We start from the raw sequence: 17539 nt of genomic DNA, 5'->3' as shown, positions 1-17539 counted from the left end.
AGTGTGTGTGTGTGTGTGGGTGTGTGTGGGTGTGTGTGTGTGTGTGTGTGTGTGTGTGTGTGTGTGAGAGAGTGTGTGTGTGTGTGTGAGTGTGTGTGAGTGTGTGTGAGAGAGTGTGTGTGTGTGTGTGGGTGTGTGTGTGGTGTGTGTGTGGGTGTGTGTGTGTGTGTGTGTGTGTGTGAGTGTGTGTGAGAGAGTGTGTGTGTGTGTGTGAGTGTGTGTGAGAGAGTGTGTGTGTGTGTGTGAGTGTGTGTGAGTGTGTGTGAGAGAGAGTGTGTGTGTGTGTGTGTGTGTGTGTGGGTGGGTGTGTGTGTGGGTGGTGTGGGGTGTGTGGTGTGTGTGTGTGGTGAGTGTGTGTGAGAGAGTGTGTGTGTGTGTGTGTGGGTGTGTGTGTGGGTGTGTGTGTGGGTGTGTGTGTGTGAGAGGGTGTGTGGTGTGGGGGTGTGTGTGTGTGTGGAGAGTGAGTGTGTGTGTGTGTGTGTGTGTGTGTGTGTGTGGGTGTGTGGTGTGGTGTGTGTGTGAGTGTGTGTGAGAGAGTGTGTGTGTGTGTGAGTGTGTGTGAGCGGTGTGTGTGTGTGTGAGTGTGTGTGAGTGTGTGTGTGAGTGTGTGTGAGAGAGTGTGTGTGTGTGGGTGTGTGTGTTACTTGTTTCCTTGCAGCCTTGTTCCCCTTCGTGTCCAGTGTGTGAGCTGCATGTAGAGCCAGCAGGCGTGTCTGTTCAATAGCGATGCGAGACTCCGCTATCCAATGGGCCACCACCTCCTGTAACCCAAATATAAACACAAACATCATTTACATATGCAAAAACAACAACACAAATAAAAAAAATACATTGGAATGAGATGACATTTTTCGTTTGACACTATTTTGCACAACCTTTTACATTAAAAAGCCAAACTGTGCTTTATTTACATTTCAGTGACCCCTTTATTTAATATATGGCATAATATTTTACAAAAAAGATACTGGTTTTCACTGTCACAGTTACTGGTTTTCACTGTCACAGATACTGGTTTTCACTGTGACAGATACTGTGTTTCACTGTCACAGATACTGGTTTCACTGTCACAGTTACTGTGTTTCACTGTCACAGATACTGGTTTCACTGTCACAGTTACTGTGTTTCACTGTCACAGTTACTGGTTTCACTGTCACAGTTACTGGTTTTCACTGTCACAGATACTGGTTTTCACTGTGACAGATACTGTGTTTCACTGTCACAGATACTGGTTTTCACTGTCACAGATACTGTGTTTCACTGTCACAGATACTGGTTTTCACTGTCACAGATACTGGTTTTCACTGTGTTTCACCGTCACAGATACTGGTTTTCACTGTCACAGATACTGGTTTTCACTGTCACAGATACTGTGTTTCACTGTCACAGATACTGGTTTTCACTGTCACAGATACTGGTTTTCACTGTGTTTCACCGTCACAGATACTGGTTTTCACTGTCACAGATACTGGTTTTCACTGTCACAGATACTGTTTTCACTGGTTTCATCGTCAGATACTGGTTTTCACTGTCACAGTTACTGGTTTTCACTGTCACAGATACTGTGTTTCACTGTCACAGATACTGGTTTTCACTGTCACAGATACTGTGTTTCACTGTCACAGATACTGGTTTTCACTGTCACAGATACTGGTTTTCACTGTGTTTCACCGTCACAGATACTGGTTTTCACTGTCACAGATACTGGTTTTCACTGTCACAGATACTGGTTTTCACTGTGTTTCACCGTCACAGATACTGGTTTTCACTGTCACAGTTACTGTGTTTCACTGTCACAGATACTGGTTTTCACTGTCACAGATACTGGTTTCACTGTCACAGATACTGTGTTTCACTGTCACAGATACTGGTTTTCACTGTCACAGATACTGTGTTTCACTGTCACAGATACTGGTTTTCACTGTCACAGATACTGTGTTTCACTGTCACAGATACTGGTTTTCACTGTCACAGATACTGGTTTTCACTGTCACAGATACTGTGTTTCACTGTCACAGATACTGGTTTTCACTGTCACAGATACTGGTTTTCACTGTCACAGATACTGGTTTTCACTGTCACAGATACTGGTTTTCACTGTCACAGATACTGTGTTTCACTGTCACAGATACTGGTTTTCACTGTCACAGATACTGGTTTTCACTGTCACAGATACTGGTTTTCACTGTCACAGATACTGGTTTTTCTTGCACGTGTTGAATTCATGCCTTGTTTAATTACTTCTTTCCGAGTTAAAGTTACCATTTACTCTTTTCTTTATCCATCAGAGAAGTTAGACCGGTCAGCCACAACAAGGATTACTGACTGAAACTCTACATTATTCAAGTAAGGCAAATAAAAGCACTTAAACATTAGTGGGACAAACACTTTCTTTATGTAGGTATTTAGTATTTATATAGGTTCTTATTTTGTGTTACACTGTCACAGATACTGTGTTACACTGTCACAGATACTGTGTTTCACTGTCACAGATACTGGTTTTCACTGTCACAGATACTGTGTTTCACTGTCACAGATACTGTGTTTCACTGTCACAGATACTGGTTTTCACTGTCACAGATACTGGTTTTCACTGTCACAGATACTGGTTTTCACTGTCACAGATACTGGTTTTCACTGTCACAGATACTGTGTTTCACTGTCACAGATACTGGTTTTCACTGTGTTTCACCGTCACAGATACTGGTTTTCACTGTCACAGTTACTGGTTTTCACTGTCACAGATACTGTGTTTCACTGTCACAGATACTGGTTTTCACTGTCACAGATACTGGTTTTCACTGTCACAGATACTGGTTTTTCTTGCACGGGTTGAATTCATGCCTTGTTTAATTACTTCTTTCCGAGTTAAAGTTACCATTTACTCTTTTCTTTATCCATCAGAGAAGTTAGACCGGTCAGCCACAACAAGGATTACTGACTGAAACTCTACATTATTCAAGTAAGGCAAATAAAAGCACTTAAACATTAGTGGGACAAACACTTTCTTTATGTAGGTATTTAGTATTTATATAGGTTCTTATTTTGTGTTACACTGTCACAGATACTGTGTTTCACTGTCACAGATACTGGTTTTCACTGTCACAGATACTGTGTTTTCACTGTCACAGATACTGTGTTTCACTGTCACAGATACTGGTTTTCACTGTCACAGATACTGTGTTTCACTGTCACAGATACTGGTTTTCACTGTCACAGATACTGTGTTTCACTGTCACAGATACTGGTTTTCACTGTCACAGTTACTGGTTTCACTGTCACAGATACTGGTTTTCACTGTCACAGATACTGTGTTTAACTGTCACAGATACTGGTTTTCACTGTCACAGTTACTGGTTTTCACTGTCACAGATACTGGTTTTCACTGTCACAGATACTGTGTTTCACTGTCACAGATACTGGTTTTCACCGTCACAGATACTGGTTTTCACTGTCACAGATACTGTGTTTCACTGTCACAGATACTGTGTTTCACTGTCACAGATACTGGTTTTCACTGTCACAGATACTGGTTTTCACTGTGTTTCACCGTCACAGATACTGGTTTTCACTGTCACAGATACTGGTTTTCACTGTGTTTCACCATCACAGATACTGGTTTTCACTGTCACAGTTACTGGTTTTCACTGTCACAGATACTGTGTTTCACTGTCACAGATACTGGTTTTCACTGTCACAGATACTGGTTTTCACTGTCACAGATACTGGTTTTTCTTGCACGGGTTGAATTCATGCCTTGTTTAATTACTTCTTTCCGAGTTAAAGTTACCATTTACTCTTTTCTTTATCCATCAGAGAAGTTAGACCGGTCAGCCACAACAAGGATTCCTGACTGAAACTCTACATTATTCAAGTAAGGCAAATAAAAGCACTTAAACATTAGTGGGACAAACACTTTCTTTATGTAGGTATTTAGTATTTATATAGGTTCTTATTTTGTGTTACACTGTCACAGATACTGTGTTTCACTGTCACAGATACTGGTTTTCACTGTCACAGATACTGTGTTTCACTGTCACAGATACTGTGTTTCACTGTCACAGATACTGGTTTTCACTGTCACAGATACTGTGTTTCACTGTCACAGATACTGGTTTTCACTGTCACAGATACTGTGTTTCACTGTCACAGATACTGGTTTTCACTGTCACAGATACTGGTTTTCACTGTCACAGATACTGGTTTTCACTGTCACAGATACTGTGTTTCACTGTCACAGATACTGGTTTTCACTGTCACAGATACTGTGTTTCACTGTCACAGATACTGGTTTTCACTGTCACAGATACTGTGTTTCACTGTCACAGATACTGGTTTTCACCGTCACAGATACTGGTTTTCACTGTCACAGATACTGTGTTTCACTGTCACAGATACTGTGTTTCACTGTCACAGATACTGGTTTTCACTGTCACAGATACTGGTTTTCACTGTGTTTCACCGTCACAGATACTGGTTTTCACTGTCACAGATACTGGTTTTCACTGTGTTTCACCATCACAGATACTGGTTTTCACTGTCACAGTTACTGGTTTTCACTGTCACAGATACTGTGTTTCACTGTCACAGATACTGGTTTTCACTGTCACAGATACTGGTTTTCACTGTCACAGATACTGTGTTTCACTGTCACAGATACTGGTTTTCACTGTCACAGATACTGGTTTTCACTGTGTTTCACTGTCACAGATACTGGTTTTCACTGTCACAGATACTGGTTTTCACTGTCACAGATACTGGTTTTCACTGTGTTTCACCGTCACAGATACTGGTTTTCACTGTCACAGTTACTGGTTTTCACTGTCACAGATACTGTGTTTCACTGTCACAGATACTGGTTTTCACTGTCACAGATACTGGTTTTCACTGTCACAGTTACTGGTTTTCACTGTCACAGATACTGTGTTTCACTGTCACAGATACTGGTTTTCACTGTCACAGATACTGGTTTTCACTGTCACAGATACTGTGTTTCACTGTCACAGATACTGGTTTTCACTGTGTTTCACCGTCACAGATACTGGTTTTCACTGTCACAGTTACTGGTTTTCACTGTCACAGTTACTGGTTTTCACTGTCACAGATACTGTGTTTCACTGTCACAGATACTGTTTTTCACTGTCACAGATACTGGTTTTCACTGTCACAGATACTGGTTTTTCTTGCACGGGTTGAATTCATGCCTTGTTTAATTACTTCTTTCCGAGTTAAAGTTACCATTTACTCTTTTCTTTATCCATCAGAGAAGTTAGACCGGTCAGCCACAACAAGGATTACTGACTGAAACTCTACATTATTCAAGTAAGGCAAATAAAAGCACTTAAACATTAGTGGGACAAACACTTTCTTTATGTAGGTATTTAGTATTTATATAGGTTCTTATTTTGTGTTACACTGTCACAGATACTGTGTTTCACTGTCACAGATACTGGTTTTCACTGTCACAGTTACTGTGTTTCACTGTCACAGATACTGTGTTTCACTGTCACAGATACTGGTTTTCACTGTCACAGATACTGGTTTTCACTGTCACAGATACTGTGTTTCACTGTCACAGATACTGGTTTTCACTGTCACAGATACTGTGTTTCACTGTCACAGATACTGGTTTTCACTGTCACAGATACTGTGTTTCACTGTCACAGATACTGGTTTTCACCGTCACAGATACTGGTTTTCACTGTCACAGATACTGTGTTTCACTGTCACAGATACTGTGTTTCACTGTCACAGATACTGGTTTTCACTGTCACAGATACTGGTTTTCACTGTGTTTCACCGTCACAGATACTGGTTTTCACTGTCACAGATACTGGTTTTCACTGTCACAGATACTGGTTTTCACTGTGTTTCACCGTCACAGATACTGGTTTTCACTGTCACAGTTACTGGTTTTCACTGTCACAGATACTGTGTTTCACTGTCACAGATACTGGTTTTCACTGTCACAGATACTGTGTTTCACTGTCACAGATACTGTGTTTCACTGTCACAGATACTGGTTTTCACTGTCACAGATACTGTGTTTCACTGTCACAGATAAAGTGTTTCACTGTCACAGATACTGTTTCACTGTCGCAGATACTGGTTTTCACTGTCACAGATACTGGTTTTCACTGTCACAGATACTGGTTTTCACTGTCACAGATACTGGTTTTTCTTGCACGTGTTGAATTCATGCCTTGTTTAATTACTTCTTTCCGAGTTAAAGTTACCATTTACTCTTTTTTTAATCCATCAGAGAAGTTAGACCGGTCAGCCACAACAAGGATTACTGACTGAAACTCAAATAAAGGCAAATAAAAGCACTTAAACATTAGTGGGACAAACACTTTCTTTATGTAGGTATTTAGTATTTATATAGGTTCTTATTTTGTGTTACAGCTCTGCTTCTGGATGACTGTGTGACTTTTTTCCATTGCAGTACATGAGTTTGCACAACTGATGCTCATGTGTGAGGGAAGGTCCTGAACACGTCCACGTCCTTGAAGATGGTTCTTCAAGTAAAGTTCTATAGTAAAGAAAACGGCTCTATATAGAACCATGAACACTCAAAGAACCCTTTGCATGATTAAAGGACGGGAAAGATCAGGAAATGATTCTTCGGATTGATGGGAATGTGTTTTAGATGATTCTATATAGAACCTTTTTGAAAATGGTTCTATATAGCACCAAAAAGCGTTCTTCTATAGTTACAATATCAAGCTAGCTAGAGTTTTTTGGTGCTATATAGAACCCTTTTTAAAAAGGTTCTATATAGAATCATCTACAGCACATTCTCCATCAATCTGAAGGATCATTTCACCGTGCAAAGGGCCGTGTAATGAACCAAGTGTTCATGGTTCTGTGTAGAACCAGCCTTTCCTAAAGAACCCTTAAAGGAACCATCTTTTTTAAGACAGAATTTTTATGCTTTTTATGATTTGGGAATTTACTGTATCTGAACTCCTCATAAACATTTTGCAACCAAGATTCCGCTAAAATGACGCACTTTTCAGTCCAGCACAACTTGAATGAAGCACAATGTCTACAATACATTAACAGATGAAATAATTCTAAAAAATCAAATGATGCTGGGGGTGTCCCAAGACTGAAAACCACTCTGTAGTTACTGGAATACCTAAATGGGAAGTTAAAATCTAAGCAAAACGTTATCGTGGCTGTACTGTGACCTCAAAGTGGGTCAGACCATCACTGTTTGCTGACGTGTGTGTGTGTTTAAGCAAAACGCTTCCTCTCCTTTTTCTTTGCACATCATTCCGGCATCCTGCAGCGTGCTGTCAGTTCGTATTTATAGTCTGTGTCTGCAGAGACTCACTGCAAGACTGAGAACAGCAGCTCTCTTTAATCTCACAGTATAAACTTTCCTCAAACACTTTCCTCTCCCCACCCTGAAGGAGCTGAACGTCTGTCCAGCACTGCTCACTGCCACACCGCAGAGTACTGAGACAGACGTTCGCTATTATAACAAGAGATCTTGATTAATCATTACCATTAAAGTTAAAACTACGTCTTTTGAAATCATTTTGAGACACTTAATAACGTTGTGTAAAAGGAAAAAGCAGACAAATTTGCTTTAACGACCAGTTAAACCAGACCAGAGTTCATTCAGTTTACTGGTGTAGTGCTCTTTCCTTGATTTCTTTTGTTTTTGCATATTGATCAAACTTAACGGTTTCAGATCTTCAAACAAAACTAACAAAGATCTGAATAAATGCAAAATACAGCTTTTTTAAATGATCATTTCATTTATTGAAGGAGAAAGTTTTAAAAAAACTGGCCCTGTTTGAAAAAGTAACTGCTTCCTTAGTTAATTCACGAAATTTAGTAGTTAACTGGTGTCAATTAAGCTACATACATCCAGGTTTGACTGCTGCCCACATTGTTGAAACTAAACATCTCTTAAATAGACCCGTTTCCGTCAATGTGAAGATGGCTGAAAGGTCTCACTGTGCAATAAAAAGAAATTCTGGAGGAGACGAGAAAACGTTACTGAAATATATCAGTGTGGAAAAAAGGTTGCCGAGTCATTTCTGAGGATCTGAGACTCCAGAGAACCACAGTGAGAGCCGTTATCTCCAAATGGAGAAGATCTGGAACAGTGGTGAATCTGTCCAGAAGTAGCCAAAATTCCAAGATGACAGCAACGACTCATCCAGGAAGTCACAAAAGAACCCAGGCAAACATCTAAGGAGCTGCAGGCCTCGCTCACCTCAGACAAGGTCAGCATTCTGCCATTAGAAATAGAGAAGCTGTCTGATCCAATCCTACGTTGGTATCAGGTCCGATATTGACGTCATTTGCTCATCAGATATCAGACAGACAGGGCCGATCCACTTACCGATCCAGATTCCAGTCCGCAGCTTGTGCTGGACCATGAACCCATAACATGAGGCACGTCACCGATACAGATTCCATTCCACATCTTATCATGAACCTGTGGCTACTTCAGTCTGTAACTGAGTGAGCAAATAACAGTAGCTGTTGGTTTGACTAAAATGTGTTTGTTTGGAGATACTTTAGTGTGGAAACTAGAGTTGTCTGTGTTGCTATGGTGACCAGCAGTCTGCGCTGGTCTTCAGGGTTAAAGGGTGAATCAGCAGTTCTACATTAACTCCAGAGTTTAAGACCATTTATTGTTAAACTGTGTTGAACGATCAGCAGAGCTTTATTTTACTGTAAAGGAGGATTATTTTATTTTTACCTACTAATCTGATTCTGCTGTGGAGCCACAACAGGGCAGTAAAAGAGCCACATGTTGCTGACCGCTGGTCTAGAGGATGGCTGATACACACTGTGCCTACAAGGTGTCCCAAACAGGTAATGGTTTCTAATAAAGTGGCCAGTAACAGTACACTACATAAAAACTTAAGCAACACAGCTGTGTGTTCTGGCCACCACATACTGGACATGTCATGTAGCATCACGTAGTTGAGCGCTGCTATGCTAAACGGAATGTGTTGCAGTGACAGCAACGATAAGCAACAAGTTTAAGTACATTTTTTCACTCTATTCATACAGATTTAATGAAATCAAACTTTTAACATATTTTCCCGGTTTACTAACCCTTGTAGTAAGAAGTGATAGAAGGCTGTAATGTTAGCTGAGGTCTCAGATCATTAATGTTTGCCTGTTTGTCTAAAAGACTGGCTGCCGTCCTCTGTGTAAACTTCAAGCCAGATGGGATCTACTGTGGCTTTCTGTGCTTTAATTTAACGCAGTGGTCAGTTGCTGAGTGGCGCACTAGAAACTGAACACTGTTCAGAGTCACTCAGCCGCAGCACACTGGTGTACGTACTTTCATTAAAACCAATGGGCCTCATTTACCAACGGTTCTTCAGGAGAAATTTCTTCTTAAACCCACTTACGCAGTTTTGACGAAGACTCTCACATCAATGTTCTCTTATGTGGGGTTTGTTCTCAGGTAAGAACAGAATCTACACACTCAAGAGCACAAAGGTGAGAACAGTTCTGCGCTTTAAGAACACGTCATGAATCTGACGGAGACCTTTTCTTAGGACCTTCATCAAGAACACACTTAAGAACAGACTTAGGAAGATACTGGAGAACGAGGCCCAATGATTTAGATTTTTCGGTCACTGTGCAACTTGTGTGTTGGCTTTCAGTGTGTGTTACCTGATACACCCACATTAGCACATCACACACTGCCATGTCACGGCCATGTTGATATCACTGCTACGATGAACACTGTCCACCACCTAAGTAACATCTGGTCATTGCTGTTGGTAGAAGCTTTTGGTTGTATAAGTAGAGCAATAAAACACTAAATGCATAGAAAAAAGTTTCTTTCAAGGCATGAAAACATCTTCACAGTAAATCTCAAAAAAAAAATTTATGTGAGAATTCACAGATGAAATGGGATATGAGATGACATTAAGGAATATGAGACAACTAAAACCATGCTCTACTTAAATCTGTTTAACTACATAAAAAATACTTTACACTTCTCCTCGCATTAGCCTGTCCCCCATTCTTCACTTCTGTCTGATGTACAAAGTGCATATGGTAGGTGTTTCCAATAATATGGCCAATAAATGTAGATACGATATATGGATAAAAGTATTGGGACACATCTCCTAATTAGTGAGTTCAGGTGTTTCAGCCACACCATTACTAACAGGTGGATCAAATCAAGCACACAGCCTTGCAGTCTCCACAGACAAACACTGGCAGTAGAGAGTCGTACTGAAGAGCTCAGTGACTTTCAACATGGCTCTGTCATAGGATGCCACCTTTCCCACAAGTCAGGCTGTGAAATTTAGGTCCTGCTAGATCTGCCCCAGACAACTGTAAGTGCTATTACTGTGAAATGGAAGCGTCTGAGAGCAACAACAGCTCAGCCACGAAGCGGAAGACCACCAAACTCACAGAGTGGGAGCCACAGAGTGCTGAAGACGCACAGTGTCTATCCTCTGTTGAATCACTACAGAGCTCCAAACTGCCTCTGGAAGCAACACCAGCAAAAGAACTGCACATTAGGAGCTTCACGAAATGGGTTCCCACGGCTGAGCAGCTTCACACAAGCCTAAGATCAAAACGCACAAAGCCAAGCGTCGGATGGAGTGGAGTAAAGCGCCGCCTCTGGACTCTGGGTTTGATGAAGAACGTTACCTGCCTGACTGCACTGTGCCAGCTGTAGAGTTTGGTGGAGGAGGGATGATGATATGGGGCTGTTTTTCAGGGGTTGGTCTAGAACCCTTAGTTCCAGTGAAGGGGAATCTTAATGACTCAGCACCAAGACATTCTGGACAGCTGTACACTTCCAACTTTGTGGAACAGTTTGGGGAAGAACCTTTCCTGTTCCAGCATGACTGAGCCCCAGTGCACAAAGCAGCTCCATAAAGGCCTGACTGGGTGAGTTTGGTGTGGAAGAACTTGACTGGCCCTCACAGAGCCCTGACCTCAACCCCATCGAACACCTTTGGGATGAACTAGAACGGAGATTGTGAGCCAGACCCTCTCGTCCAACATCAGTGTCTGACCTCACAAATGCTCCTCTGGATGACACAAAAATTCCCACAGACTCTCCAACATCCTGTAGAAGCTTCCCAGAAGAGTGGAAGCTGTTAGAGCTGTAAAGGGGGACCAACTCCATATTAATGCCTCTGGATTTAGAATGGGAGTCATAAAGGCTTGAGTGGGTGAAATGTGTAGGTGTGCACATTTGTCCGTATAGTGCACAAGGTGCGTGTGCCTAATAAACTGATGACTCATCACCACCATCACCAACATCATCATTAATAAGAACAAAAGTAAATATTCTACCTATGATGTGAGGAAAAATAGCTATGCCAATGTTTTAATGAAGCAGAAAGCTTATTCAGAATAAAGGACCCCTAAAATAGATCTGTTTACATTCTCTCTTTAGAGAAGGGTGTTACTGTACTGGAACTGGGAGGCCAACTGAGGTCTTGGGAGTGAGGTACACTGCACACACAGCCAAAGCCTACAAGTGGAGAGAGTGTGTGGGTGTAAATGGGTGGCAGTGCTCAGAGATCTTGGCTATAGCTCAAGAGGTCAAGAGCTTGACCCCAACTGCTGTCGTTGGCTGATGCTGTTGCTGTATTTGGCTAATGCAAGTGGTATTTTTGTCCTTTCAGCTGAACGACCAAATGCATTATCGTTGTGCATGAGAGGTGTTTTATTTCAGGTAGAAAGAAATTCGAGTAGGTCGCTCTGGACATCAGCATATGCTAAACGATGGAATGCACTGCAGGTGTGACTGTTATTTATGTAAGATTATACAACAGTTAGTTCTGACCATCCATTCTGACTGATTTAAAAGCATTCTACCTATGTTTTTACTTTAATAGCACTTTTTCTGCTGACCACGGGTCGTTAATCAAACACAACTTTATTCTAAGTCTGTGGCAGAACTACTTTTCAGATTTGAAAACATTGAAAACTAGAATTGCGAGTGATAGAGTGATTGCGAAGCTGAAGCTTGTTGCTAGACGTTTGCTAAGGTGTTCCTAGGCAGTTGCTATGACACGAAGGGTGTGTACTGATGGGTTGTTATGGGGTTGCCAAGTGGTCGCTAGTTGTTGTTAAAAATAAATGGGACTCCATGGGAGTAACGAGGGATGAACAAACGACACATGCATGAGTGCAGATCAGTATGACTGCAGAGCTTGGGGACCTGCCCTGAGCGAGTTCACGCAGTTCGGTGGCTGTTGGGCAAACCAAAAGATAAACTTGTGTGCGTCAAAAAATGAATGGGAGTCTATGGGAGGAACAGGGGATGAAAAAACAACACAGAGAGGAGTGCGGGTCAGTATGGCTGTGGATTAGAGCTTGGGGACCAGACCTGAGTGAGAACATTCAGTTTGTTAGGGTTAGGATTAGTTTGGACTTGTATGGGGGCAAAAATGAATGGGAGTCTATGGGAGAAATGAGGGATGAGAAAAAATGACAAACAGATGAATACAGTCAGAACAACATTAGGTTCGTCCCTGGGGGCCTGTCCTGAGACAGTATATGCGAAAATGGTGTCTTGTGGTTGAGCAGAAGTGCAGAAGATGGACGTACAGTTTTTCACTTCATTCATGAATCAAATCATGAATGAAGTAATTTAAAAATTAGAAATTTGTAATTTAACGAAGATTGATCAAAAAGCTGCATAGAAGCCCACCATTTCTGATCAGACTGAACATTCTTGATTTGGAATGGTGTTGGTATCTCGAAAACTGCTGGGGGATTAGCAAACAAAAATCTGGCAGAAAAATAATAATATTAATAACAATGATAATAATAATAATAATAAGAAGAAGATAAAGAAGAATATAAACCGGATAACAACAGTGTTTTGCAATGCGCAATCACTAGCAAATCCAGATTTACATTACAGAAGTAGTCTGATCTCAGGCACAAGCTGAAGGCATAAAGAAGGTTTTTACCAATAACACTATTCTCTCATATTCTACTGCTTAAAGGACACACAGTGTCACTGATGTGAAGCACCACTCTTCCATAGCAGCTTTGGCGGTTTTTTCATTTGTGGTCATTTCCACTGCATAGATAAATTATTGTTATTCTGGTCAAATAAACGTATGCACTGCCATACTGCTGTAATGGCAGCAGCGCTGAATGTACCATAGGCTATGTTTAATATGGTTTTGGGCCTTTTATTACATAAATATGATATACGGCTGCAACCATGCATTCATGAGCTCCTGCTGGTGTGGGTTCAGTTTTTTCCATTTGAACAGCCAGGTTTCTATCTGTCAAATGACATTAACTGAACAACAGAAACATCACAAAAATGATACAAATTTATCTATTTCTATCTCCCAATGTAACGTCTTTGGTCTCACTTTATTTGGACAGTCCACTATAGATTATGTACAGATGCTCAAATTGTTAAACTATCTGTTGAAAGTCAGTTGATTCTAAACAGTGGTGGGGTTAGGGTTAGGACTTGGACCAGGGTTAGGGATAGGACCAGGGTGAGGGTTGGGTTTAGGTTTTGGGTTGAGGTTAGGGTTAGGATTAGAGCAGGTTTAGGGTTAAAGAAAATTATGGTCAATTTAATATTTAATTGAATGTAACTTGAAAGTAAATAAAGTACCTACAAACATCTGTACTGTATAGAGAAATTCTTGTTGCTTGTTTTGTTTACAGAAGCAATAAGCAATGTTTACAAACACACAAAAAACTAAACACTGTGTATAAAAGTGGTATATCTTTATTTATCTTTCATAACATGAACTCACTCAAGACTCAAATTACTTTACAGGCCTGTATGAATTATTCTGTAATAATAGGCTGCAGGTCCACATGGGGGCGATGCCATGTTGTGACCATGTGACAACAGCCAGGCAAACTTGCAGAAAAGAAAAAGATCTACATGCTAATTGGTTAAAGCTGCTAAGGCTACGCTATTCACTTTCCCACAGGTTAGTAAACACAGCTTCCAACAGGTGAGCTGTGTGTTGTGGCACATGGAATAGAAAAAGTAATCTTGGAGTCAGCAGCAAGTGACGTAAGCACTAAGAGCATTCCTGCTACATACCAAGTAAAAGCTTTGATCAGATTATAAACACAACTCGTCCAAATGACTCCAGTTTCCATTCCACAGCTCTCAGTACTGATGTAATAGCGCTCGGTCCTCATCAGCAGGAGTGAATAACTGGCCGAGCTGTGTTCCTGTCAGTCTGACAGTTTCTCAGTAACGTCGGCTTCAGTGCGTTTGGTAGCTGTCGTGTGTTACTTAGACTGATAACTGGTGTTACTTGGACTGTCTAAACTGGTTATGATAACAGCCGGGTCAGTTATTAACTACACAGAACCCAAAAACAAGCATTTATTACAGTGACCAGTCACTGAACTCTGACTCCCACATCTGTCTTTTGATAGCACAGCTGTGGACCATCATTCCACTATCAAATAAGAACAGGGTGATCGCCTCTCCACACCACCAGGGGGCAGTATAGACACTCCGTATCACCCACACTGATAGATGTCAGTATAAGGTTCTAAGAATATCGCCATGCTGGTTGCTTCATAAGGCAAAATGCTCAGGAAATGTCCACTTATCGGTGGCAGGCACGTTATGTTTTATTAGCCAATGCTGTTGTTTACCATCTAATATCAGCTTTTCGTTTTATTCTCGGAGAAGATAAAGGCAGGTTTTCATTTCTTTGTCATTCCACTGGTACCTGCAGCTTTCTGCCAAATTTTGTAGCTACTGCCGTACAAATCCAAGAACACCCGATGGGTCATATTACTTTACACTATTGTATTTACATTGTTTATTCGTCAAATGTGTTTCCATCGTAATTAGCTGCATCTCAATTTTCAAGAATTTTATTTGATGCTTGTCATTTTCTCAACACTTTTTTATTTCATATGGCAAAATTTGCATAAAATATGTACGTAGCTAATGATGCATATAAAAGCTACTTGAGTGCTGATAGCTCCCCCTTGTGGAGAATCTTCAGCCTGCTAAATGTGAGTGAGTGAAACAAAAAAAAAAGGCCAGGTGCTGACAGGCACTGCCGTCCTGCAGACTGATAATCACTTACATGGTGGTAGAGTTTCTTCCCGAAGGTCTGTCTGCTGGCTGATCTTTGGCACAGAAGCTCCAGAGCATGTTCAGCCAGTCCTATAGCTCTCATGCAGTGGTGCAGTCTGCCTGGACCCAGCCGACCCTGAGCGATCTCAAACCCTCGACCCTCACCTGCAAACAGCCCGGCTCAGGATTAGAAACCAACAGTAATGTGCATCACAATGCATATACGTCACTGCTTAAACGTTTAGAAACAATGTTTTCAATAATATACAATTTGGCTGCAGATGCGTATAAAATAACTACGTATGAGGCTCGTACACCACAGCGTCAGGTTTCAAATTCAGAGAAAACTGTAAAAATTAATTCATAAGATATTCTGAATGTGTACAGAATGATGAGCGTGGCTGTAGATGATTCCATACCAGCTGAGAAAGGAACACTGAGAATGAAGCTATAATAAAATACATATCCAGAATGCCTCAAATTAAAAAAAGGAAAATCAAATCTCAAGCCAGGGAACTTCACCAAAATATTATAATTCTAGTACGTTAATCATTTAAAAACTTCTAGTCTCCCCAATTTATTTCTATACTGTATGAATTATTACTTACTTTTTTCTTTCCATTTTATACGGAGACCATTTTATATGCAAAAGGTCAAATTACATGTTCTATTGATTTTCTAAAAACACATCTTTTATGGAGAACAAATACATGACATAATGACATTTTCTGTGCATTTCAGTGCATAATTTATATTTACTTAATGAGCTTAACATTTTGGAAAAATATAATATAAAATGTTTTGTATAAAATGCACATTTTATGTTTTATTTTTCACCCCAAAATTCTCCCCAGCTCTATATAAACACACTTGAATTCAGAGTGAGTGCCAGATGCTCAGTAAGTGCTGCTTTGATGCAATTTCAGTGTAATTCCTGTGACAACATGTAACAGTCGATGAGTAAAGCCAAATGAATTCCGGTTTATTCCACGTCATTTCATCATCATTAGACCTTACACAAGTCAGAAACACCACAAATGTGCACACAGGCTGTGTGTGTGTGTGTGTGTGTGTGTGTGTGTGTGTGTGTGTGTGTGTGTGCGCACATCTTGCTGGACTACATATACGACATTTTGCTGGTCCTCACTTGAGCACACGTTGTTGTGGAAAAAATAAAAGAGCAGAAAAATTGTCTTTTGGATACTGAGGTTGAGGTCAGGTGTAGACGTAGGTGTAGGTGTATCACTTGGCAACAGTAATACGAAAATCAATCAATCAGCATTCTATGGAAGACACAAGGAATGTAAGACAAACCTGCGTGTATGTATGTGTGTGTGTGTATATGTATATATAAATCTGTGTGTGTGTGTGTGTGTGTGTGTATATATGTATATATATCTGGGTGTGTGTGTGTGTGTGTGTGTGTGTGTGTGTGTGTGTGTATGTATATATATCTGTGTATATGTGTGTGTGTGTGTGTGTGTGTATATATATGTATATATATATATCTGTGTGTGTGTGTGTGTGTGTGTGTGTGTGTGTGTGTATGTATGTGTATGTGTGTGGTATCTTACCTAGAAGAATGTTGGAGGCAGGAACGCGCACGTTGTCAAAGTGAACCTCAAGATGACCACCATGGTTAGCATCTGTGGAGATGAAAAAAGAGGAAGATAAACATCTCACACTCAGCTGGGTTCCAGAGAACCTACAGCGCGCACGCACACACACACACACGCACACACATGCACACACACTCACACACACACTAGTCTTTGTCTCAACAAATACACATATCGAGGAGATTCATGCACAGAGACAAGAAAACAGCCAGGGAGTTCCTGCCAATCTCACTGATTTCATCTGTAATGGCAGACAGAAGCAGCATTCAGCATTAAAATGGATAAATATCCTGTTTGAGAGACACTACAGCCCAAAATAGTACGGAAGCAAAACACTGGTGTTTTGTTCCCAAAAACAGTTTGCCAATTCTGCAAAACACGACTACCAAAACACGGCAACTTGTTTACTGAAGTCTGGCTGAACCAAAAAACTCCACTGCAGTGATGAACTCAGTGCTGTATTAAATGGAAAAAGCCTTTATGGTATTTCTCGATAACAGTTTTTTAATTTATTAAAGGGAATTCAAGCAGTTTATTCTAAATTTCTGCATAACTCAATCGCTGAGATGTAAACAAAGTCAACCAGTGTCTTTTTATGTAACACGATTCACTGTAGAGAAGTTTACCAACCAGGAGTAACAACTAGGGACTGAGATATCGACAAATATCCCAAATCACAAATACAGCTTTTTCTTAATTTGCTATGCAAAATGGTCGGTGAACCCAGACCTACACGTTTTAAATGTGTTCTAACATCCAAAAATAACTTTGGTAAATCCAAATACTTTCCTGTGTACTATTTTGCCGTAAAACGCCCTGCCCTGTCAGGCAGAGTATCTGTGACCATTTCATGTCATAATCTTCAGTG

At 40.7% G+C, this 17539-nt stretch overlaps 1 protein-coding gene across 1 annotated transcript in view; it reads right to left on the bottom strand.

Moving 5' to 3' along the window:
* The window catches only part of acad11 (acyl-CoA dehydrogenase family, member 11), a 146952-nt gene that overhangs the window by 10490 nt on the left and 118923 nt on the right, over positions 1-17539 (bottom strand). The window contains exons 16-18 of the mRNA XM_036558811.1: positions 16627-16698; positions 15063-15217; positions 645-761 (exon numbers count right to left, since the gene is read on the bottom strand). Of these exons, the coding sequence (XP_036414704.1) occupies positions 645-761; positions 15063-15217; positions 16627-16698 (344 nt within the window). The remainder of the gene's footprint in view (positions 1-644; positions 762-15062; positions 15218-16626; positions 16699-17539) is intronic.

Source organism: Colossoma macropomum, unplaced genomic scaffold, assembly GCF_904425465.1.
Source record: "Colossoma macropomum unplaced genomic scaffold, Colossoma_macropomum, whole genome shotgun sequence".
In the NCBI taxonomy this organism is placed as follows: Eukaryota; Metazoa; Chordata; class Actinopteri; order Characiformes; family Serrasalmidae; genus Colossoma; species Colossoma macropomum.
The sequence above is the reverse complement of the archived record's forward strand: the minus strand, read 5'-3'. Positions and strand labels throughout refer to the sequence as shown.